The 19,693-nt window shown below is 41.0% G+C and overlaps 3 protein-coding genes and 1 non-coding gene across 4 annotated transcripts in view; 2 read left to right on the plus strand and 2 right to left on the minus strand.

Annotated features, from left to right (window-relative positions):
- On the minus strand, positions 1–3,939 carry LOC114545401 (UPF0450 protein C17orf58 homolog). Its single transcript, XM_028563676.1, has 4 exons — positions 3,608–3,939; positions 2,339–2,425; positions 2,028–2,219; positions 1–1,226 (listed from the first exon to the last, which is right to left on the minus strand). Exons 2-4 carry the CDS (start codon positions 2,394–2,396, stop codon positions 1,039–1,041), a joined length of 438 nt encoding a protein of 145 aa, XP_028419477.1. The 5' UTR covers positions 2,397–2,425; positions 3,608–3,939; the 3' UTR covers positions 1–1,038.
- Positions 3,940–6,995: 3,056 nt separating this feature from the next.
- On the minus strand, positions 6,996–7,068 carry trnar-ccg (transfer RNA arginine (anticodon CCG)). The gene has a single exon. It is a non-coding gene; the product is annotated as a tRNA-Arg (tRNA).
- A 252-nt stretch (positions 7,069–7,320) lies between these two features.
- On the plus strand, positions 7,321–15,089 carry LOC114545987 (importin subunit alpha-1). The gene is made up of 11 exons (XM_028564618.1): positions 7,321–7,421; positions 7,751–7,866; positions 7,957–8,097; positions 9,114–9,202; positions 9,611–9,879; positions 10,410–10,504; positions 11,325–11,588; positions 12,622–12,855; positions 13,428–13,610; positions 14,092–14,241; positions 14,855–15,089. The coding sequence occupies exons 2-11, from the start codon at positions 7,801–7,803 to the stop codon at positions 14,939–14,941; spliced, it is 1,578 nt and encodes a 525-aa protein (XP_028420419.1). The 5' UTR covers positions 7,321–7,421; positions 7,751–7,800; the 3' UTR covers positions 14,942–15,089.
- Positions 15,090–16,100: 1,011 nt separating this feature from the next.
- LOC114571256 (E3 ubiquitin-protein ligase SMURF2) overlaps positions 16,101–19,693 on the plus strand; it is a 61,256-nt gene continuing 57,663 nt past the window's right edge. The window contains exon 1 of the mRNA XM_028602130.1: positions 16,101–16,551. Within this exon, the coding sequence (XP_028457931.1) occupies positions 16,500–16,551 (52 nt within the window). The 5' untranslated portion in view covers positions 16,101–16,499. The remainder of the gene's footprint in view (positions 16,552–19,693) is intronic.

The raw sequence follows: 19,693 nt of genomic DNA on the forward strand, positions 1-19,693 counted from the left end.
TTTGTCGCTGCTTTTTCAGGCCCTTCATTCCCTCCCTTTGGTCCATGTTACAATAATAGTGCATTTCCTACTTACCAATAACAACCACAGTGACAACATGCATGGGATTGAATGTTACAAAACAATATTTGGTGCAATACAACATTTTGCATTCATACAAATTTAGAAGCATCATTGATTAATCAAAGGAATCAACATGATTAAAATGTTGGATTTTTGCTAAATGAGATCCAGGGTTTCTACAGATCCTAAAATGCACTAACCAATAGCCATTATTTAATTTTTTAAACAGGATGTTTGTATGAAAAAAATATTGTGTAAAAGAGTTTGTCTTCTGGTATTGTTTAATATGGGAGCATGCTTAGAAAAACTACTGCGCCAGCTAGAAAAACAACATTAAACCAATTACCTTATCTGTAGGCATGTTCATATGTGTGCTTGGATTATAGTGGGAATAAAGAGACTGGATCTAACTATGTTTCTCTCTCAGCACAAATATAGGCTTGCTAAATGCACACGAATAAAACAGTAACATGCCAATGTGACTGCTGATGCAAGATAATAATATACAGTATACCCTGTCTATAAACTAATTTTGTGGCTAATTGTTCTTCAGATGAGCCAAATATCCCTTTAAAAGTGAGCAAATTGTATACATTTTTAATTTAGGGACTTCATGAACCAGTCACGAATGAATGAGGAGTTTGAGTGGAGTTGTTTTTTTTTAAATAATAGTGAGGACACCCTTGTTTGATGTCCCAAACGTAACAAAATGATCGTGGAATATCCATTTAATTAAAGCTGCTTGTGTTTTGTGTTTGTACCAAAGAACCCACAAGTCAGTACTTCAGGAACTTTACAGAGTAAAAAAGATGAACCAGGATAAGGATACATCATAGCAGTCCGTGTGAAAATAAATCCATACCTTCTGCAAAATGTCTTCTGTCTTGCACAATACTGAGGGGTTAGTTATGATCAGTTCAGGTAAGCTGCAATGTCTCTTCCCCTGCAGTAGGGGGCGATAGTCTTATCTTTGGTTCACCTACACCTGGATCGGGTGGCCTCCAGGGCTTTTTGGTGCCTCCGTTTGTTGAACCTCTTGACGTAGTTGTTGCTTCGCAGGAGGCCGTCTCCGGGCTTCAGTTTACCTCCCAGTAGGTTCAGGAGGTCACTTGGAAGATGGCGCCTCCTGTGGTAGATCTGGCCCATTATAATGTATCTGGTCCCTTGGGAACAAACAGGGGAAATGTTGAAGTGACTGGGAGAAAGTGCACAGTTCAATTGCAATTTCCATGTTTGCACCAGTAAATTTGCCATAGGGGTGTTCAGATGGGGCCACTGAAAATCTTGGGGTGGCAATACTAATTATCTGACGTGCGTAGACTAATAGCGGTACTTTTAAAGGGGTACTTTGCCGATTTAAATCAGCTCTGTGTCCTCTTTGTGTGGGCAGTGTGTTTAGATGAATGTTGTGAACGTTCGGCTTCCATCTGTGGCGCCAGTGCAAGGAGCTCGCACTCGAGCAGCGGAGGTCTGCCAAAAAACGCTCCAAAACTCCATGGCGAACCTCTGCTGGGAGCTCCATGCACTGGCGCCACAGAGGGAAGCTAAACACCATTCATCTAAACACACCACCCACACTGCCATGACACAGAGCTGGATTTAAATCAGCAAAATAGCTCTTAAACATTTTGAGTTCCACAACAATCCTAATTTTTTGTATCTGTATATACATGTTAGGCAATTCATTGTTCTTCAAATAGGCTAGTCCTTTTCCTTAAAAAGAGAAATATATAGCTTTTTGCATATAATGCATATGCAACTCGCACATCTTCCCACATCCCACACATGAATACTTTGGTGGAAACTTGTAATAGACTGCTTAATGGGCTTTGATACTTCTGCATACAGTATATGCCCTAACTTCTGTCTGAAATCAGTTTCATTCTTTTTTTACTAAACTAAACAGATTTTCTCATCCGATCCTTTTGTTTTATGAGGCTTCTGAGGGACCCTGCTACACTCACCGAGTTTGATATCAGGGCAGGGCTTGCTGCACTTGTAGGTGTCCAGGACCAGAAGGCGAACTTTGAAAAAAAAGCTGTCTGGGGTCACATAGAGACGACTCATCTTGTAGAAGCCATCACTGCTCACCATCAGTGTAATGAGGCGTATGCCTTTACGCAACACATCGATGTCGTGAACTATCCCATTGACAGCTGTTAAAGAATGAAAAACATCTGTCACATTTGTCAAAATGCGGGAAAATTCATAACATTTTACTTTTGTTTTGTCTACCTTTGACAAACTCTATCTTTGTCTCTTGCTGGGTACTTACCAAACTCACTGTAGCAGTAATACTCTCTCTCCTCCTTCTCCTTCCTGCACTCGTTCATGCAAAAGGCATCATGTGTGAAGTCGGACTCTGTGGAGAAGAAGCAGAGGACAGGATGGAGGGATGAAAAGAAAAGAGAGAGAGAGACTGTCTCCTGCCAAGCCCGTACAGAGCCAGACTCTCATTCCAGCATCATTAGAAAAAGGACAAGCTTGTCATTACAAAACCCAGGTGTTGCATTCCTCCACGTGGGACTGGAGGAGGCGGTGTGTGTGATGGGATCACATCCGTGTTACATTTTAATCTTAATTGATAAAAAAAAACATCTTAATTACAATATTAAGGACAATTATCTCTGGCTTTGCGTCAGTTTCATCACAACCTCACTGCACACAAAGGGAAACACTGACAGACAGATTTGAGGGAAGTGGTTGTAATTAGTGGCAGGGGATATTCACTAACTACCAGTGGAAGGGTTCAAATCATCACTGTCATTATCACTCTCCGAGTGAACTTTTCTCTATTTGTAGTATCTATCATATTACTATGACTGATGCATTTACACAGAAGTAAAACCATTTATATTTCTAGGTTATTAATGGGGTATTTTGTAGCCTTTATTAGAAAGGAGTCAGTGGAGAGTGACAGGAAATGTAGGACAGAGATGAGGGATGACGTTCAACAAAGGTCTCTGGCTGGACTCAAACCAGGGACATTGCAATGACATGGTCAACATGTAAAACCCCATTTGGCCATCCGGATGCACCAACAAATTTGGCATTTGAGCCCTTTTATCCCTTTTATTTTAAAGGCATTTTGTTAATTTCGTAGTTTGGGCCCTTTTGTGATCAAATGTTATAATAAGCCTCTTTTAACTTGGCAGGAAAAATGTTTTACATAAATATTTATATATAAATATCATTATCATATATCATATATAATTCAGTAACTAATACTAAACTAATACTAAACTAAAATATATTGTAGTTGGTTTTAGTCATTTGTCACTGTGATTGTGTAATGTCATATTTTAAAGGTCATTGCTGGTGATAAATACTGTGATATTAAGCATCAAAGATTTTCACAGATGGCTAAACTCTTACATCATTTCAATCGTTTTGAAATATGTAATTCCAAAAGGGGAGTTTGAGAAATGATACAGCTGAAACGCAACACAGTAACATGTAAAGAATCTGAATATGTGGACAACTCAGTAGACTATCAATACACAGGTCAGCCTCCGAGGTTAGGACAGAACAAATCCTGCCATACCTCGCCTCAGGATGTCGAACTGGTAAAGCAGGCTGGAGGAGCGCCGGTTGAAGACGACAGGCGGGCGGCTGCTGTTCCGGGTCGCTGCACCGAGACCTGACTGATAGAGACTGGACTTTCCCGGCCGGTTCTCCTCTGGGTCCAGCCGTCGGTTGGGGAGATCTCTGCGCGGGGAAGGGGCCGGTTGGTGCGGCTGAGCCTGAGGCTGTGTGTGGGGTGGACCCTTGGGTCTGGAGTTGGGGTGTCCTTCTGCTTCACTCTGCTGAGGGGGACTAATGTTGGACTGGGTGTCCTGGTTGGTTTTCTGCACTGTGCGGTTGTTGTTGTTGTTGTTGTTGTTGGCGGCGGCGGCAGCAGCAGCAGCAGCTGTAGCTCCTGTCAGTGGGGTTTTGGGAAGCAGACCAGCAACCTCTGCTCTGGTTTTCTCGCTGTTGTGCTCCACCAGACGGTCGCTCTTGGGGCCTTTTTTGCTCTTGTTGTGGGGGCCGTGGTGGCGAGGGATGGGAGCCAGGTCACTGTGCTTTGGCCAGACAGCAGAGGGTAGAGGATGGAGGGTGAATTTGGACTCGCCGGTCTTGCTGCTCTTCTCTAGGAGCTCGTTGATGGGCAGGGAGGGTTCTTTAACCACCATCCAGGTCTGGTTGCTCGGAGATGGATCCACGAAGCTGGTCTGACCCTTTTCTATCAGAGTGTACAGCTCTGGGTTGACACAAACAAAAACGTTATACTTCAGACATTTCCTTCAATTGTATATGGTACGTCAATGTAATATCAAAGCCTCTCTGGTCCTCCAGTAAGACAACAATGGATTAATTTAATTTACATAATAACCGTGGATGTTCCTTGAAGCTAAAGATGCTCAATCCTGAAATATTATATATTTCAGGGTTTAGGATCTTTCTTTAGCTTAATTAACAAAGTATGACAAATGTTTGTGTTAGTAGGAGGTTGATCATAATTATCTTTCATTGTGAGAACTAGACACTTTCATAAACACTAGGCTATGACACGACCTTAGCACAAGTGGGTTGGATATGTCTAACTGCATAATAATCTACAGCTCAAATGTATTAGATTTTAAAATTAACCAAATCATAAAAGTCCCCAAATCCATCTAAATTAGTATTGATGTAAAGTATTACTCACTTAGCATTTTATCTAAACCACATTAAGTAATTGTTTTGGGATGTCATTTTTGTAGTTTTTGTTAAATATTTTTGACAAATAACAGAATAGCACTGATGTAATGGATATTGTAATGGTGAGATCCAAAGCTAGTGCCGAACGGTAAATAACAAATCATGACAGAGTAAGCTGATGTGAAATTAAACCTGTGTACAATGTATAGACCTCATTAAAAAAAAAACAAGGAAACACGTAAAGCAACGAGGAAGGGTGTCTGTAGAAGAAAATCATGTTTTCTCCAACACATAAAAACACTATAAATACAAAAGTGCACTCACCATTGACAACATGCTCCTCTGTCTTGTAAAGAGGAAACCCTAGAAACAAGAGAAACAGAATAATCCCTGTCATCCTGGATGTTGAGTGTGGACACACTTTAAAGTCTGCTACAGAGAGGGTAATCCTGGGATTTTTATACAGGCTGCTCAGGAATGAGATGGGATGGGGTGGGCAGGGAGATGGTGGGACGTCCCTAACGCAGAAGTAAACACTTTGACATGACACTCCTTTCATTCATGAATGGATTCTAAAAAGGCTCCCATTGTTGTTTGCAATATAAAAAGGCTACATGTGGTTCTGTGTAAATATTTTCTGTTGTTTACGAAGTAGGATTTTAGGTCAAAGAGAACTAGGTTCACCTTCTGGTATCTGGTGTCCAACACAATGTTCCAAAGTGTCTGCACTGATTGTTTACTTGCTTTGTTTGTTTGTTTTGGGACACTTAGGTGGACATATTTAAAATGCACTCCACTCCAGGGCAAGTGATAGCAACTAGTCTACTAACATTAGCTCGCCTTGATGAGAGGTGGAGGTGACGGTGTACCTGAGTGTATTTAATATCAATGAGTGTTCGCTGCCCTCTGGTGATCACAATGAGGAACTACAGCAAATCAATACATTTGTAAAATTAGCATCTTCCTGACCTATAGAGTTCGACACTGTGGTTCCCATTCATATTCTGAATCAGAATTTTGCCATTAACGATAACGTCTTAATCATCCAAGGTAAAGTTACCACAAGCTATAAGTTTGTGAAACAATGGTTTATGCCTTTGTGGAAGCCACAAGTCTGTATGAGATCAACCTTTTTTTAAAGGTCCCTTGACATGGTGCTCTTTGGATGCTTTTATATAGACCTTAGTGGTCCCCTAATACTGTATCTGAAGTCTTTTTCCCGAAATTCAGCCTTGGTGCAGAATTACAGCCACTAGAGCCAGTCCCACAATGAGCTTTCCTTAATATGTGCCATTTTTGTGTCTGTAGCTATTGAGGAGGAGAGAGGGATGGGCAAGGTGGAGAGTGGGGGTGTGGCCTTGACCAACTGCCACTTTGCTTGTTTGAAAGCCATGATGTCTCTCTCTCATGGGTGGGCCAAATTCTCTGGGCGGGCAAAGCAGAGAAAGGGGAGGTAACCTTGCTCCTTATGACCTCATAAGGAGAAGATTCCAGATCGGCCCATCTGAGCTTTCATTTTCTCAAAGGCAGAGCAGGATACCCAGGGCTCGGTTTACACCTATCACCATTTCTAGCCACTGGGGGACCATAGGCAGGCTGGGGGAACTCATATTAATGTTAACAAACCTCATAAAGTGAAATGTTCATGCCATGGGACCTTTAAGGGTACAATACTGTATGCAGTACTTTCCTTAAAACAATGTATAGAGTAATACACCAGTAATGCCTCTCTATCATAGCTTTTAACCCATTAAAAGTGTTTGGAGGTCTCTGTATCTGCAGATTCTGGGCGGCACCAAAGAGCCTAACCAGTTTTGCACCACATTTTATACATAGTTGCTCTTATTTTTCCATTTTCAACATTTCCATTAAAATAAATTGCATTAGTTATAATAAAAAAGTAAAGAAAGAGATGATGTGCTTAACTATGTCTTCCAGCTGAGTGGCAGTTTTTGTGAGTTAAACTGTGTGCATACATGTTCATCTTTGCATGTCGTATTTCTTCTTACGTATTTAACTTCGTTGGCATTGCTAGTTGAGGCTCAGATCAAGGAGCCCATACTGCGTTGTTTAAGTGTGGCTGTTAACAGCATTTAACTCTGGTGTCGTCCATAATTTCCTGGCTAGATGAATAGAGTTGTTGCCGTTAACGATTCATGGTTTCAATATTTACAAGACATTCATATATTCCATCATCCAAATCATAGTGAAAAGCGACCTATACTTTAACCCTGAAAAGGAGCTAAATACGACCCAGATGGGACTCGAACCCACAATCCCCAGCTCCGGAGGCTGATGCCTTATCCATTAGGCCACTGGGTCAATACGTAGTTATATGTGGAAAATAACCTTTATAAAAATTAAAGACAGAATCAAAATCAGCAATATGATGTGTATTTGAGCATCTAAAATTGAATAATACATTGTTATGTAAGTAAAAATGTGACCCACGATACAATAGATAAATCAGTAATGGCCGCAATGGTCCACAATGAAAACCAACCAGCCCATAAAGATGTGGCAGCTTTATCTCGCGATACTAACAGCGGTTGCCTTTGACAACGGCTTTGTTGTTTGAAGCGTTTTTTTAGTTCGACTGACCAATCACAACTCGGAAAAATAGGGCGGTATATAAATGACGTCACGTATCGTAAAAATTACAAGAGAGCTCTAAGGTAAGCACGTCGCACATGTTGTGTGGCCAATTTTACATTTTCAAGAAATATCTAACGTTTGTTACATTACTAGTTTATAATGTGAATGTATTATCGTTGTTCTTATGAATTTCAGCGGGTTTTGGGTGTTGGTATAGCAGACAGACTCCGTGTGCGACGGGCCACATGGTGTTAGATAACCGGCTTGGCCTCAAGACAAGCGGGCAGTTAACGGCTAGCGTTAGCTAATTCACCGCCTGCTAGCTAGAAAACATAAAGTTAACCAGAAGAAGGTAGTGAAAGCAGCCGTTGGTGGTTCCGTTTTGGTTTAAATTATCATCTTTCAACAGGGAATATCTATAACGTTACTGGAATCGATTGTCTTGTTAAACGGTCAGGAATGTCAGCTGGCAACGACAACGGAGCTCGACTCACCCAGTTCAAAAACAAAGGGAGAGATGCCAATGTAAGTTCTGCAAGTAACACCCAGCATTAGCTAGAACACGAATTATGTAGTTAATCGTTCCATATTTTTTATGGGTATCGACTTGTTCAGGAGCTACGGCGCAGGAGAGCAGAAGTCAACGTGGAGCTACGAAAAGCAAAGAAGGATGATCAGATCCTGAAGAGGAGAAACGTTGAGAGCCTTCTGGACGAGCCAACCTCTCCTCTCCATGAGAAAGATCCCAACGCACAGGTAGACAGCAGCTCTACAGCCCCTTTCGCACACTAGCTAGCTAATTGATTTGGCTAGGGACAGTAACTGAAATAAATACAGCTGTTTTCCATGTCTGAAACATCTGATTTATATAATTTAGTTGGCAATGAATGAGCAACATCAACCTCCTCTGGCCAATGAGTCACTTGGAGCAAACTACAAACAAAAACTCTGGGTCATTTTAACCCAATTTGTGTTCATCTAGCACCGAGCAGTACTGGGTAAAATTTGCCCAGTACCCATAAGTCAAGTCAATTTTATTTGTATAGTATATTTCATACGCAGGCAAATTCAATGTGCTTCACAGTAAAGCATAGAACACCTTAAACACACAAGATAGAATACACCTTATAAATATTTGCCTTTTTTTTGATGAAAATACGAAGGTAGTCATAGGTACAGAAATGTTGCTTCGTAACATAAATAATAACCCGAAATAATATTCCTTCATTATTTGCATTCAGTACCCAATAGTCAAGACATCCAGCAAATAATAGGTCAAGTGTTTTTGCATTGTCCTGATTCTATAATCCTGACCTAAACATATTCTAAGCTAGGGCTGGGCAATAGATCAATATTATATCGATGTCGTGATATGAGACTAGATGTCGTCTTTTTGGATTTTGGATATAGTAATATCGTGATATGACATAAGTGTTGTCTTTTACTGGTTTTAAAGGCTGCATTACAGTAGAGTGATGTATTTTTCTAAATTTACCAGACTGTTCTAGCTGTTCTATTATTTGCCTTTTCCCCCTCTTAGACATTATATCCACATTACTGATGATTATTTATTAAAGCACCAATTGTCAACCCTAGAATATTATCTCGATATCATGGTATTTGGTCAAGAATATCGTGATATCAGATTTTCTCCATATCGCCCAGCCCTATTCTAAGCATGTTTTAATGAATTTTGAGGGTTCTTTTTAACTTCTGTTTGACCCAGGTTTACTGGGCAGATAAGTATATTGCTTCTGTTTCTTTTTCGACAGCCTCCTCAGCAATGGTCTGTGGAGGAGATTGTAGAAGGGGTTAACAGCCAGAATCTAGATCATCAGCTGCAGGCCACGCAGGCAGCCAGGTAAAATCATTTTGTAAAGAACGTTGACTGCCGAGTTTTGATGTGCTGATGTAATAAACTTGTTCCCGTTGTGTTACCATGGCATTTTATGCTTGCGTGCGGTTCAGTGGACCAGTGACATGTTGCATTTTTTTCTTATCCAATCTTTCATCATTACACTTTTTTTCTACTATAGATCTAAATTATGATAAGGTGTCCATCACACCAGTTTCAAGCATATTCTTTTGCGGACTTGTTTCTATTGAGTAGGAAATCAATTTGTTCCCAAACCTGTTAAACATGATAACCCCTGCAGTGCCAGCTAGTTGTTACTCTGATGACATTTAACAATGGAATAAGTTAACTTTTACTTTCCTTGAAGTTACTTCCCTTTATTAACTCTCCAACTGTTTTTACCTGATTGTATAGGAGGCTCCTCTCCAGAGAAAAGCACCCACCTATAGACAGCATCATTGCTGCCAGCCTCATCCCAAGGTTTGTTAGTTTTCTGGCATTGTCTGAATGCCCCCCCATCCAATTTGAGGCAGCTTGGGCCCTGACCAACATTGCCTCAGGTACCACAGACCAGACTACTGCCGTAGTGGAAGGAGGGGCCATCCCGGCCTTTATCAGCCTGGTGACATCACCCCACCCACACATTAGCGAGCAGGCCATTTGGGCCCTGGGTAACATCGCAGGTACGGTGATATGTGTTTGAGTCACTTGTTTGACTACTGTTGCTCCATTACTACATCCTGCAATGTTGTGTATAATATTTTCCTAGATTTTTGTGATGGGAGGATCTGTTGTTGTTGTTGTTGTTGTTGTATGTAACTGTGCTTCCTTTGTCTTGATGTGTTGTTGGTCTCCACAGGCTGTAATATTGAGGGATTTTGAATTAATGTGAAAGGGTGTGTCCTAAACATTTTAAGTGTTGTTAACACAGTGAGTTAATTGTCTAAACATGATTCATACGAGATCTATCGGAGTATCTGCGCTGGTTGTTTTCGCAATCAGTAAAAGTATTAGAACATGGTAATAGATCACGGTAAAGGCAAAGCGTAGAGCTAGCTCTGAAATGCTCAAGAAAATTATGCATTTTTCATGGTAACTAGCATACTGTAGTATCTGACTGTGGTTTTCATTTAGTTACGGTGTACTTTTTTCTGTTCTGATTGCACTGCTGACAGCACATGACTGTAAATGTCTATTTCCCCCCCAAATCTAGGTGATGGATCTAACTACAGAGACCTAGTGATCAAGCATGGTGGTCTCCAGCCACTCCTAGCCCTGCTGGCAGCCCCTGACCTGTCTGTGTTTCCTGTGAGTTTCGGTCAAACGATATTGCACTGCTGGTTTTAAGAGACATTTTCATTTTACATAGCACTACACTACCCTGTTTTTTTCTATTCAGATATAGACATCCAGGCTGTCTAGGTCCAGTTGAGACAGACAGCTGTTGGCTCTTGGCAACACTCAACACTTTAAAATGGCAAGATTTCCATGGTGTAGGCAAATCAACTGAGTCAAGCTGTCAGTAGATCTGTAATGTAATTAATACTCAACCAGAATTGACTGGTCTGTCCTTTTTAGTGGGGTCAGGAGTACATGTGCATCTTTGGACATGGGTAACCCCTACCACATTAGAATCAGATCTGCATTCCTCCTCCATATGATTTGGTTGCAGTCACAGCTGTTTATTTATTACTTATTCCTGTTGAAAAGTCATTACACAGTTGAGAAGCCTTTTACCCACAGCAGCGTGGTCCATAATTTGACTTTGCTTATGCACCTGAAACATTTTATTTAGTGATTTGACAGTACAGTCATTTAATGGGGTTATTCACATTGTACAGATTGCATGATTCTGCAAAATATTTACTTAAGTTGCAGTTATTTAAATTCACTGACCAGTTTCATGGATTTATAAATATCCTGAGACTCTGATGTTATTTGGTTTTGGAAAGGGCTAATGTTAAAATGTATTACATTTTTATTACATATTATTTAATATATTAAACTTATTCTGTTTGGAGATGGCTCTCTCTTTAGAGAGGTCTTTTAATAAACTTGAGTCTTGTCAGTATCTGTCACTCTGACAACTATCATGTTATGACACTTTGCTCTTAATCCACCATACCAGCCTAGCTACCTGCGCAATGTCACCTGGACGCTGTCCAATCTGTGTCGGAACAAGAACCCGGCACCTCCTTTGACGGCGGTGCAGCAGCTGCTTCCTGCCCTGGTGCGTCTCCTGCACTGTGACGACAAGGAGATTCTGGCCGACACCTGTTGGGCCGTGTCCTACTTGACCGATGGCTCCAATGAGAGGATAGAGGTGGTGGTGCAGGCTGGCCTGGTGCCCCGCCTGGTACAGCTGCTAGCCTGTGGGGAGCTCTCCATTGTGGTATGTGGTGTTGAGTTTAAGTCAAAAGTTACTGTTATTTGTGATATTTGAAACTGCAGTTAGTGCACGGTCTACAGTGTTCATATTCAGTTAGTACAACATTGATATGCAAAGGAATTATCAATTCTTGATAAGTCTTGAAATTTTTGGTGCACCTTTACTATAATTGCTTGTACCATTGGCTCTAAGAGTGCTCATTGTATGGTTATACATACCAGCACTCTTCAAGACGTTCTTTACACCCCATACTATGTTTCTTTTTTGTGGAAAACCTCATTTATATTTTACTTCTTACCTCAAAGTTGAAGAAAACCACTTTCTGTCTCGGCCATGTTTTTAAACTTCTGTTCTCATTACTTCTCTTATTTGTTCATTCCTGCACTACTGGGAAATCTTTCTGTCAGATGTTGGCCGAATGTAGGATGAATTACTGATATGAAAGTGTGCAGAGACGTGAACCATTGTAACAGAAAACCAAGCTTATTCTGCTGTTGCGTGCATTGTTAGTGGCATTCAGATAGATGGGTCGAATTGTAACAACAATACACAAGGAATTTAGGTATCAAATTCATTGTAATCACCATCATCCCCTAGCCTGGGTAAACCCTGACGAACTTCCGGTAAATTTGAGATTTGCTCTGCAAGTCAGTCTGGCGAAGAGTCCATTCAAACCCATTTCCAATGTCCCCAAAATTGAGGCACCAATCACAACCGTTGAGGCGGGCTTTACGCGACGACAATAGCGCAGCGACGGCGAGCAGCTTTTTGTTTACATTTAACATGACGGCTACCGAAGCACAGTGACACCCGGATCGTTGGTCTGATTGGTTGGACTATCCAATGCGCCCAGAGGCATTTGAGCGGCGTCCGTTGGTGACGCCCCTTTGGAAATGAACTGTCAATGAACCTTTCCCAGACCCCCTCTCAGTTACAACTGAGAAGGGTCTGGTGTCAGCCAGCTAATCATCCCTTCCATATAGTCCCTAAATTGTGAATACTACAGATAATTGACTTGCTCTCCTTCCCCTCCCAGACTCCGGCCCTGCGGTCACTTGGCAACATTGTGACTGGGACAGATGAGCAGACACAGTGTGTGCTGAATGCAGGTGCTCTGGCCATGTTCCCCAGCCTGCTGCGCCACCACAAGTCCAATATCCAGAAAGAGGCAGCCTGGACAGTGTCCAATATCACTGCTGGCAAGGACAGCCAGATCCAGGAGGTTATCACTGCAGGCCTGATGCCAATGCTGGTGGAGATCCTCCAACAGGTCAGATCACAGGAGCAGACAGAAATTATAGCCAAATTGTTACAATAATCCAAATGAGATGTATTAATCCATGAAAAGTCAAGTTATATTCTATTGATCAGTGTGGGGACATTTTTTTTTTCTTTATTTACCCATCACCCTCTCCTGAACAGTAGATGGCCAAAGGGAAGCACAAGGGCTCCAACTCTAGTTTTGAGACCAGTCTTAGAGTATTCCATATATCTATGGTTACATGCATACATTTATCAAGAACAGAATCGCAAGGAAAATAAGATTATTTATTCATACTTTGATTTGATGGTTAAAAAAAAAAAAAAAAAAATGTTATCGTCTTTTCTGTAACTTAATATAACCTGACCAGCCCAGTCACTTGCCTGTTCCCCAACTTCTTGGCTCCCCTGCTGCTGATTATGCTTAGTTTTCTTATTTTATGAACAAATAAACAGATTTTCTGATTTACTAATATATGATGATTTCATGTTTATTCATATAGGCCCATTAACTATATCTTTAGTATCTCTAGTTTATTTCTATACTTTTTCTCTGGCCATAAACATCAGATTTCTGTTTAGGGAGACTACAAGGCTCAGAAGGAGGCAGTGTGGGCTGTCACCAATTATACCAGTGGTGGAACGGTGGAGCAAGTGGCCTACCTGGTCCAATGCAATGTTCTGGCGCCTCTGCTTAATCTGCTGACAGCCAAAGACAGCAAAATCATCTTGGTCATCCTGGATGCAATCTACAATATTTTACAGGTATATTGCCAAGAGCTTTTTGAAATATTTGCATTGGAGTTGTTTACAGCTGCAATTAACAGTGTGTGCCATGTTTCAAGTAGATTTTATACATCTCAGTGTATGCGTTTTACATTTATATGTAATACATTGTACACATTTCCTCCAGGGCAGCATTTCAGGCGTGCATGTGTGTGTAAATCAACATGCACACAATTTTATACTTGATTTAGTTATAGGTAATTCAAAATTCTGTATTAATCCCACAATGGGGGAATTCTGCCAGCAGACTGTTTTTTAGGTCCTGAGGAAATAGAGATTAACACTGTGGGTTTCTGAGATTAGAAAACATGAAGATTTGCAGAATTTAATCTCATCACATTATAGTCTGAATGGTGCAGATGGATTCTTGACAGATTAAAATGGATGGTCACAGGTTCATCTCTTGGTGAGGGAACTATTAGTCTCACAGTTTTTATTTATTTTTTCCCTTTCTCAACAGATGGCATACAAAACTGGTGAAATTGAGAAACTGTGCCTAATGATTGAGGAGTTGGGTGGTTTGGACAAGATTGAGGCACTGCAGTCCCATGACAACGAAGCTGTCTACAAGTCCTCTCTCAACATCATAGACAGATTCTTCTCTGAAGAGGTAAATGCTACTGAAACAGGAGTGCCTTCAGACTAGCCATGCAGAAAGCATTGCTACATTTTGATAAATTATTCCAGTAGGTGAAATGGACCATTCAGAGAATTTAAGAGATGACGACAATGATCAGCACTAACTTTGCCAACACCCATAGAGACTTGTATGACTCATTCACATATTAAATGGCTACAGTCTTGACAGAGCTGGCAGGGGTGGCGTCACTCGTGTGGTTACTTGTCACTTCTTACCGTTGCCAAAGAATACAGTAAATGTGGGGTGTGACGCAGTAATACAGTAGCCTGAGCTTGATGTTGGCTGGTTTCTGCGAGGCCACCTTCAGTATAAGGCTTATTTTAATGTTTAATGTGTGTTTTGCTTTTCCTGGTAAAAATCATTGATCAAAGGCTTTCAAAATAAATTAAAAAAAAACTGTTGCTTACATGATCTGTTGATCTCAGTCTCATGATCTCAGTTCACAACAGACCCTTTCTTGGCTGACAGAAATGGTCCTAGTTCACAGAATCTATATCAATACATGAAATTATCCCAAAAAAAACATGCTAAGACTTGGTTAATGCTCTAATGCTTCTCTCCTCCTGTCCCTCTTGTCTTTCAGAATGATGATGAGTCTGTGGTTCCTGAAGCTACTGCAGACAGCTATACTTTCCAGATCCCTGAAGACCAAAGCACATTCCAGTTTTAACATGTCCAGCTTTTCTCTCTGTAACAAGAAATAAGAAAATTCGTACCTTGTTGATATTTTTGTATTTTTTTTTAGACATTTTATCGTTGTATGTGACAGTACAACGAACATCTTCCTGTTTTAAATAAATATTTGTAAATACATGTTACTCATGCATACGTTTTTTTTTTCGTGATTGATGTTTAAGGTATAAGCAAGCCATGAACTGGGAAGTGTGCCTGATTTTTATTCTGTGGTTAAGAACGAGGTGTTAAGAATTATTTCCTATGAGAAATAGGGAGTGGGAGGTGATTCTGTGTCTGTCACCACTAGGTGACACTGTGGTTATTCTTTTTACGTGTTGGTTGTGAGCATAGGGTTGTAAACCTACATGTTATAAGGACCCTGTTGTGTCTATTGTACATTGTAGACAATTGACAATATGAATGAAATCTGTTTCAGTGTGTTCATAGTATATTACACTATATAGCCATGATGGCTCAGGGGGTTCAGGAAGGAGCAGAACCAGACTGGAGGCTAAATGTCATTTTCTTCACTGTAGACCTGCATCGACAGTATGTGCCCTCCAGGGAAAATCGAATTCTGCTTATTGGTTGAATGTGGCCCGACGTGTAAACCGGCCTTGTGATAGTTTATGAAAGTTTGTGACTTGAATTTTGCCCCCCAGTATCATTACATTTCACGTGTGAAGATATGTATACTAATTGGCTTCCGAAATTGTGGCTGTCAGTTATTTTTTATAATGAATAAATGAGCCCCCCAAAAGCTTTGATGCTCACTTCTACAATTACCTCGATCTTCAGTGATTCAACTCTTAGTGAGTAGTATCACTCCAGAGTGCACGTATTTAGTGTAGAAATTGAAACCGCTCTACTATTTAACTATTCGCAGGAGCTGTCTAGCTACATAAACTGTGTCAAACTATCCAGATTAAAATCGGTTAAAGACGGATTTTAAGTTTTAAGTAAAATTATCACATGCTTTATATCACTAACCAGGTAAACGTGATTTGAATAATATTGATGATATATGACATTGTGTTTCAATGGCGTGTATGAAAGATACCCCTTTTCTAAAGCTGCCTCGATGCACAATTAGCTCACAACGTAACAAAATAGAGAACATGTCGGATAGTGTTTTTATTTTGAAAGATCTTACCGGATGTGCTCCTATGTCTCTCCCTGGCTCTGCTAGCCTGCCTGCAGTACTCATCATCACGACCAACTTCAGTTCAAGCTGCACGGGCAGAGTAGACGCCTGTCTGGATGGAGGGCAAGTCGTCCACTTGATTTGTAGGAGTACCCGTGGCTCGCGGCGTGACCGGCATTTGGGGACGTAATCAGTTATTTGCATTTTTTTACGGAAAAGGGGCTCAAGTGAGAGTGTTATTCCAGCGACGTTATTATGATAACGCTACCCCACAGCCAGTGTGATTTGCTATGGTGATACCACAAGCTAGCAGAGGGATTGTTTGGGAGATACCATTTTGAGACTCGTACGCTGACACATGAATTAGACGCCTTTTGGGAATTTTCATCAAGCTGGAACACAAAGGGGGATGTCTAGCCAAGGAGTTAGGAGAAATGGCCCAGTAAAGCTGCGGTTGACAGGTAAGCAAATTTAAACCCCGTCTTGCGCCGCTCGGAAACGTTAGCAAGATAGCCTGCTTGGCTAGCAGGCTAACATCTGCTGATGGTGCCGCTGGACACTGTCGCATGTGTCTTGTGTGATATAAAAATGTTCAACTCGCATTCTGTCTTTTTTTTTATTGCACTTTATTTTATTTTTACCTGAATGTAACTCACGCTAACCTACGAAGCAGCATAGAAGGACAACCCATAATCCTTGCAGGTTAGCAAACATTAGCTGTGACAACAACGCTGTTGATGTTAAATTAATCTACGTTAGCTGGCTAACGTTACTTGGCATCTTTACTAATGGGTTTATCTTAAAGGTTAGCTTAGATGAAATAGGTAAGCTTAATAATGTTAACACTTGTTTATCTGTATCGTCATTAAAACAGAACTACATCTAATCATTAGGACATCTCTTCTGTGTAGTCATGTTTCAAGAACATTTCAGGAGGAAGGGGGCATACAATGTGTGTGTGTGTGTGGCTCCATGCTTGGGCTTCAGTGGATGTGGAATCACAAATTACAATTGTTTAAAAAATGTATTCATTCCCAACGGCCTTGATGTATTTAGCTAGGTAATGACTTTCAACGTGCTCCATAAATACGGAACAGCATAGAACACTACTATACTTACCATGTGGTACACAGCATTGTATCATTTTATGTTTAACTTGCATGAATGGATTCACGCAGGGACCAGATTTTCTGCCCTTCACCTCCATCGTCTGGTTGCAGCCACATCAAATGATAAAGCTGATGGTGTTCAGAAGGTACAATAGTTGAACTGAAGGAGAAAAGAGAGAACCTCCTCATTTTAAAAAGGCGTTTTTACCTTTTATTTGGTGATAGACCATTAAGATTCTTAAAGGTCCCATGGCATGAAAATTTCAATATGCGTTCCCCCAGCCTGCCTATGGTCCCCCAGTGGCTAGAAATGGCGATAGGTGTAAACCGAGCCCTGGGTATCCTGCTCTGCCTTTTGAGAAAATGAAAGCTCAGATGGGCCGATCTGGAATCTTGCTCCTTATGAGGTCATAAGGAGGAAGATTATCTCCCCTTTCTCTGCTTTGCCTGCTCAGAGAATTCGGCCCACCCGTGAGAAAGAGAGAGACATCATGGCAAAGTGGCAGTGGCAGTTGGTCAAGGCCACACCCCTCCCCTCTCTTCCTCAATAGCTACAGTCACAGAAATGGTACATACTAAGAAAGCTCATTGTGGGACTGGCTCTAGTGGCTGTAATTCTGCACCAACGCTGAATTTCGGGAAAGAGACTTCAGATACAGTATTAGGGGACCACTAAGGTCTATATAAAAGCATCCAAAAAGCAAATGTCATAGGACCTTTTAAGACAGCCCAGTAAAACCTTTAATTCCAACAGCATGGCATAATGACAGGTGTTCTATCATGGTATGATTTTTGGTAGAGTAAGCTACATCCTATGAATGAAGTTTCTTCTCATTCTGCAGTGTGCTACAAGTGAAAAAACAGTTTAATTTACTAGAATGGTGGAGTAATACTGTAAAGATAAATTAACTCTCAAAGCTTAAAACCTACCCTCCTCGCCTTCCCTGAGTCTCTTCCCCCCCCCCCCCGCTCCCTCCATATGGGGAATGGTTTTAAATGGGCTGCAGTGGTCTTCAGACGGAATCCCAGGAATGTGAAACCTCAGAGAGGAAATGTGAGTCTTTCCCGATTATAGACACATCCTCTCTGTCTTCAGTAGAGAGAAAGGATAAGGGAAACTGTGTGTGTGTTTATGGGGAGAGAAAAAAATTGGGGTTCGTATGGCTGAGAGCGACCAGAAATGCTGCTCACAGTGATGATCAGTGACGCTAAGTCTACATTTAGACTTGTGCATTCATTCAAATTTTAAATGTGTGTTAAGTTGTGGCCACACTTTATTTATATGTCTGACCAAAATCTTGAATCTAAGGAAGTTAAGAGATCTGGTAAACTATTTTTGTGCATAATTCTGTTGTTTTTTTTCTCTCCAGGTTTTGGGTTTATGCAACAGTTTATTTGATAAGCAATGTGAATAATTGGCGAGAATTGTTATAGTGAGCAAGCCCCAGCGCAGTGTTTAAAATTAAACAATGCCCAGACCGATATGATTTGTTTAAAATCGGATTCAATTTAAACGATATACATGTTGTGCTGGTTGGTGACTTGTGAAAGTGCCATTTGAATGCAGTCTGTAGCCTTATTGCCATTTCCCAGCCTTTATCCCTGCTCTTTATCAAACAGTGTCATTTTAACTAGAATCCTGAGAATCCAAAGTAAATTTTTTTTTTCTATCTTGTTAGTACCTATTTAGTAAATTTCCTAGATATGAGGCAGCTGAATTTAAAGTGTGCTGTTATAGTGTGCCACCCTCACTGGGATCCCCTCTCGTCATGGCAGTTGATTAGAATTTGCGTAGGGTGGGCTTACACACACTTCAGGATTTTGACTGAATTCATCCCCAGTTTAGTCATCCCACGCTGCATTTAAATGCCACCTTCTAGCTTCTCATAATGGCATTTTTGGAGCTCCTCCTTATGTCTAGAACATTTATCTGGGACACAGGGACAGCTGCTCTTTGATGCTTAATTTAAATAAAAAAAAAAAAAAAAAAACCATTCTAGTTTGAGTTTGCTGGTGTGTCGTCGTGTTCCCACAGAGCTTGCTGCCAAGCTTGTAAAAGCAAGCAATCTTGGATTTTGAGAGCTGCTATTCCTAACACTGCAGGGAGCCAACAATTGGTGTAGTTCCCCCTCTGTCTCCTGCACAGTGAGAGGAGGTGTATGATTTACTGAAATCGAACAGGAACAGGGTGTTTTCGCTCGCTTTCCTTCACTGGATGGAATGTGGAGTTTTTCCAAGGTGAATAACATGAGATGTACAAGGTGATGAATCCATCTCACACCCCCCTTTTCAAATATGGCCTCTTGGCTGCATCACTATGCTGTCGCTGCTTCTGCTGAGAAGAAGGCAGTCTGTCTATGGGATCCATTTCCCCCATAAGCCTCCCGTTGGCATGCAGCAAGCAGGGACTGTCTGGAAGAATCATCTTGGGATTCTTCCTGTTCTGTGTGACTGCGGTGTGACACACAGTCAAGCAAGAAAACCCACATGTACA

The sequence above is a fragment of the Perca flavescens genome, chromosome 2 (genome assembly GCF_004354835.1).
Source record: "Perca flavescens isolate YP-PL-M2 chromosome 2, PFLA_1.0, whole genome shotgun sequence".
Classification (NCBI taxonomy): Eukaryota; Metazoa; Chordata; class Actinopteri; order Perciformes; family Percidae; genus Perca; species Perca flavescens.

Excerpts from the sequence above, each read along its gene's own strand:
- LOC114545401 (XM_028563676.1), bottom strand. The coding sequence starts at position 2,396 with ATGAACGAGTGCAGGAAGGAGAAGGAGGAGAGAGAGTATTACTGCTAC. Across the intron at positions 2,220-2,338 it reads TTACTGCTACAGTGAGTTTG|CTGTCAATGGGATAGTTCAC; the intron begins GTAAGTACCCAG and ends ATTCTTTAACAG. Across the intron at positions 1,227-2,027 it reads CTGCCCTGATATCAAACTCG|GGACCAGATACATTATAATG; the intron begins GTGAGTGTAGCA and ends TTTGTTCCCAAG.
- LOC114545987 (XM_028564618.1), top strand. The coding sequence starts at position 7,801 with ATGTCAGCTGGCAACGACAACGGAGCTCGACTCACCCAGTTCAAAAAC. Across the intron at positions 12,856-13,427 it reads TGGTGGAGATCCTCCAACAG|GGAGACTACAAGGCTCAGAA; the intron begins GTCAGATCACAG and ends ATTTCTGTTTAG. Across the intron at positions 14,242-14,854 it reads ACAGATTCTTCTCTGAAGAG|AATGATGATGAGTCTGTGGT; the intron begins GTAAATGCTACT and ends CTTGTCTTTCAG.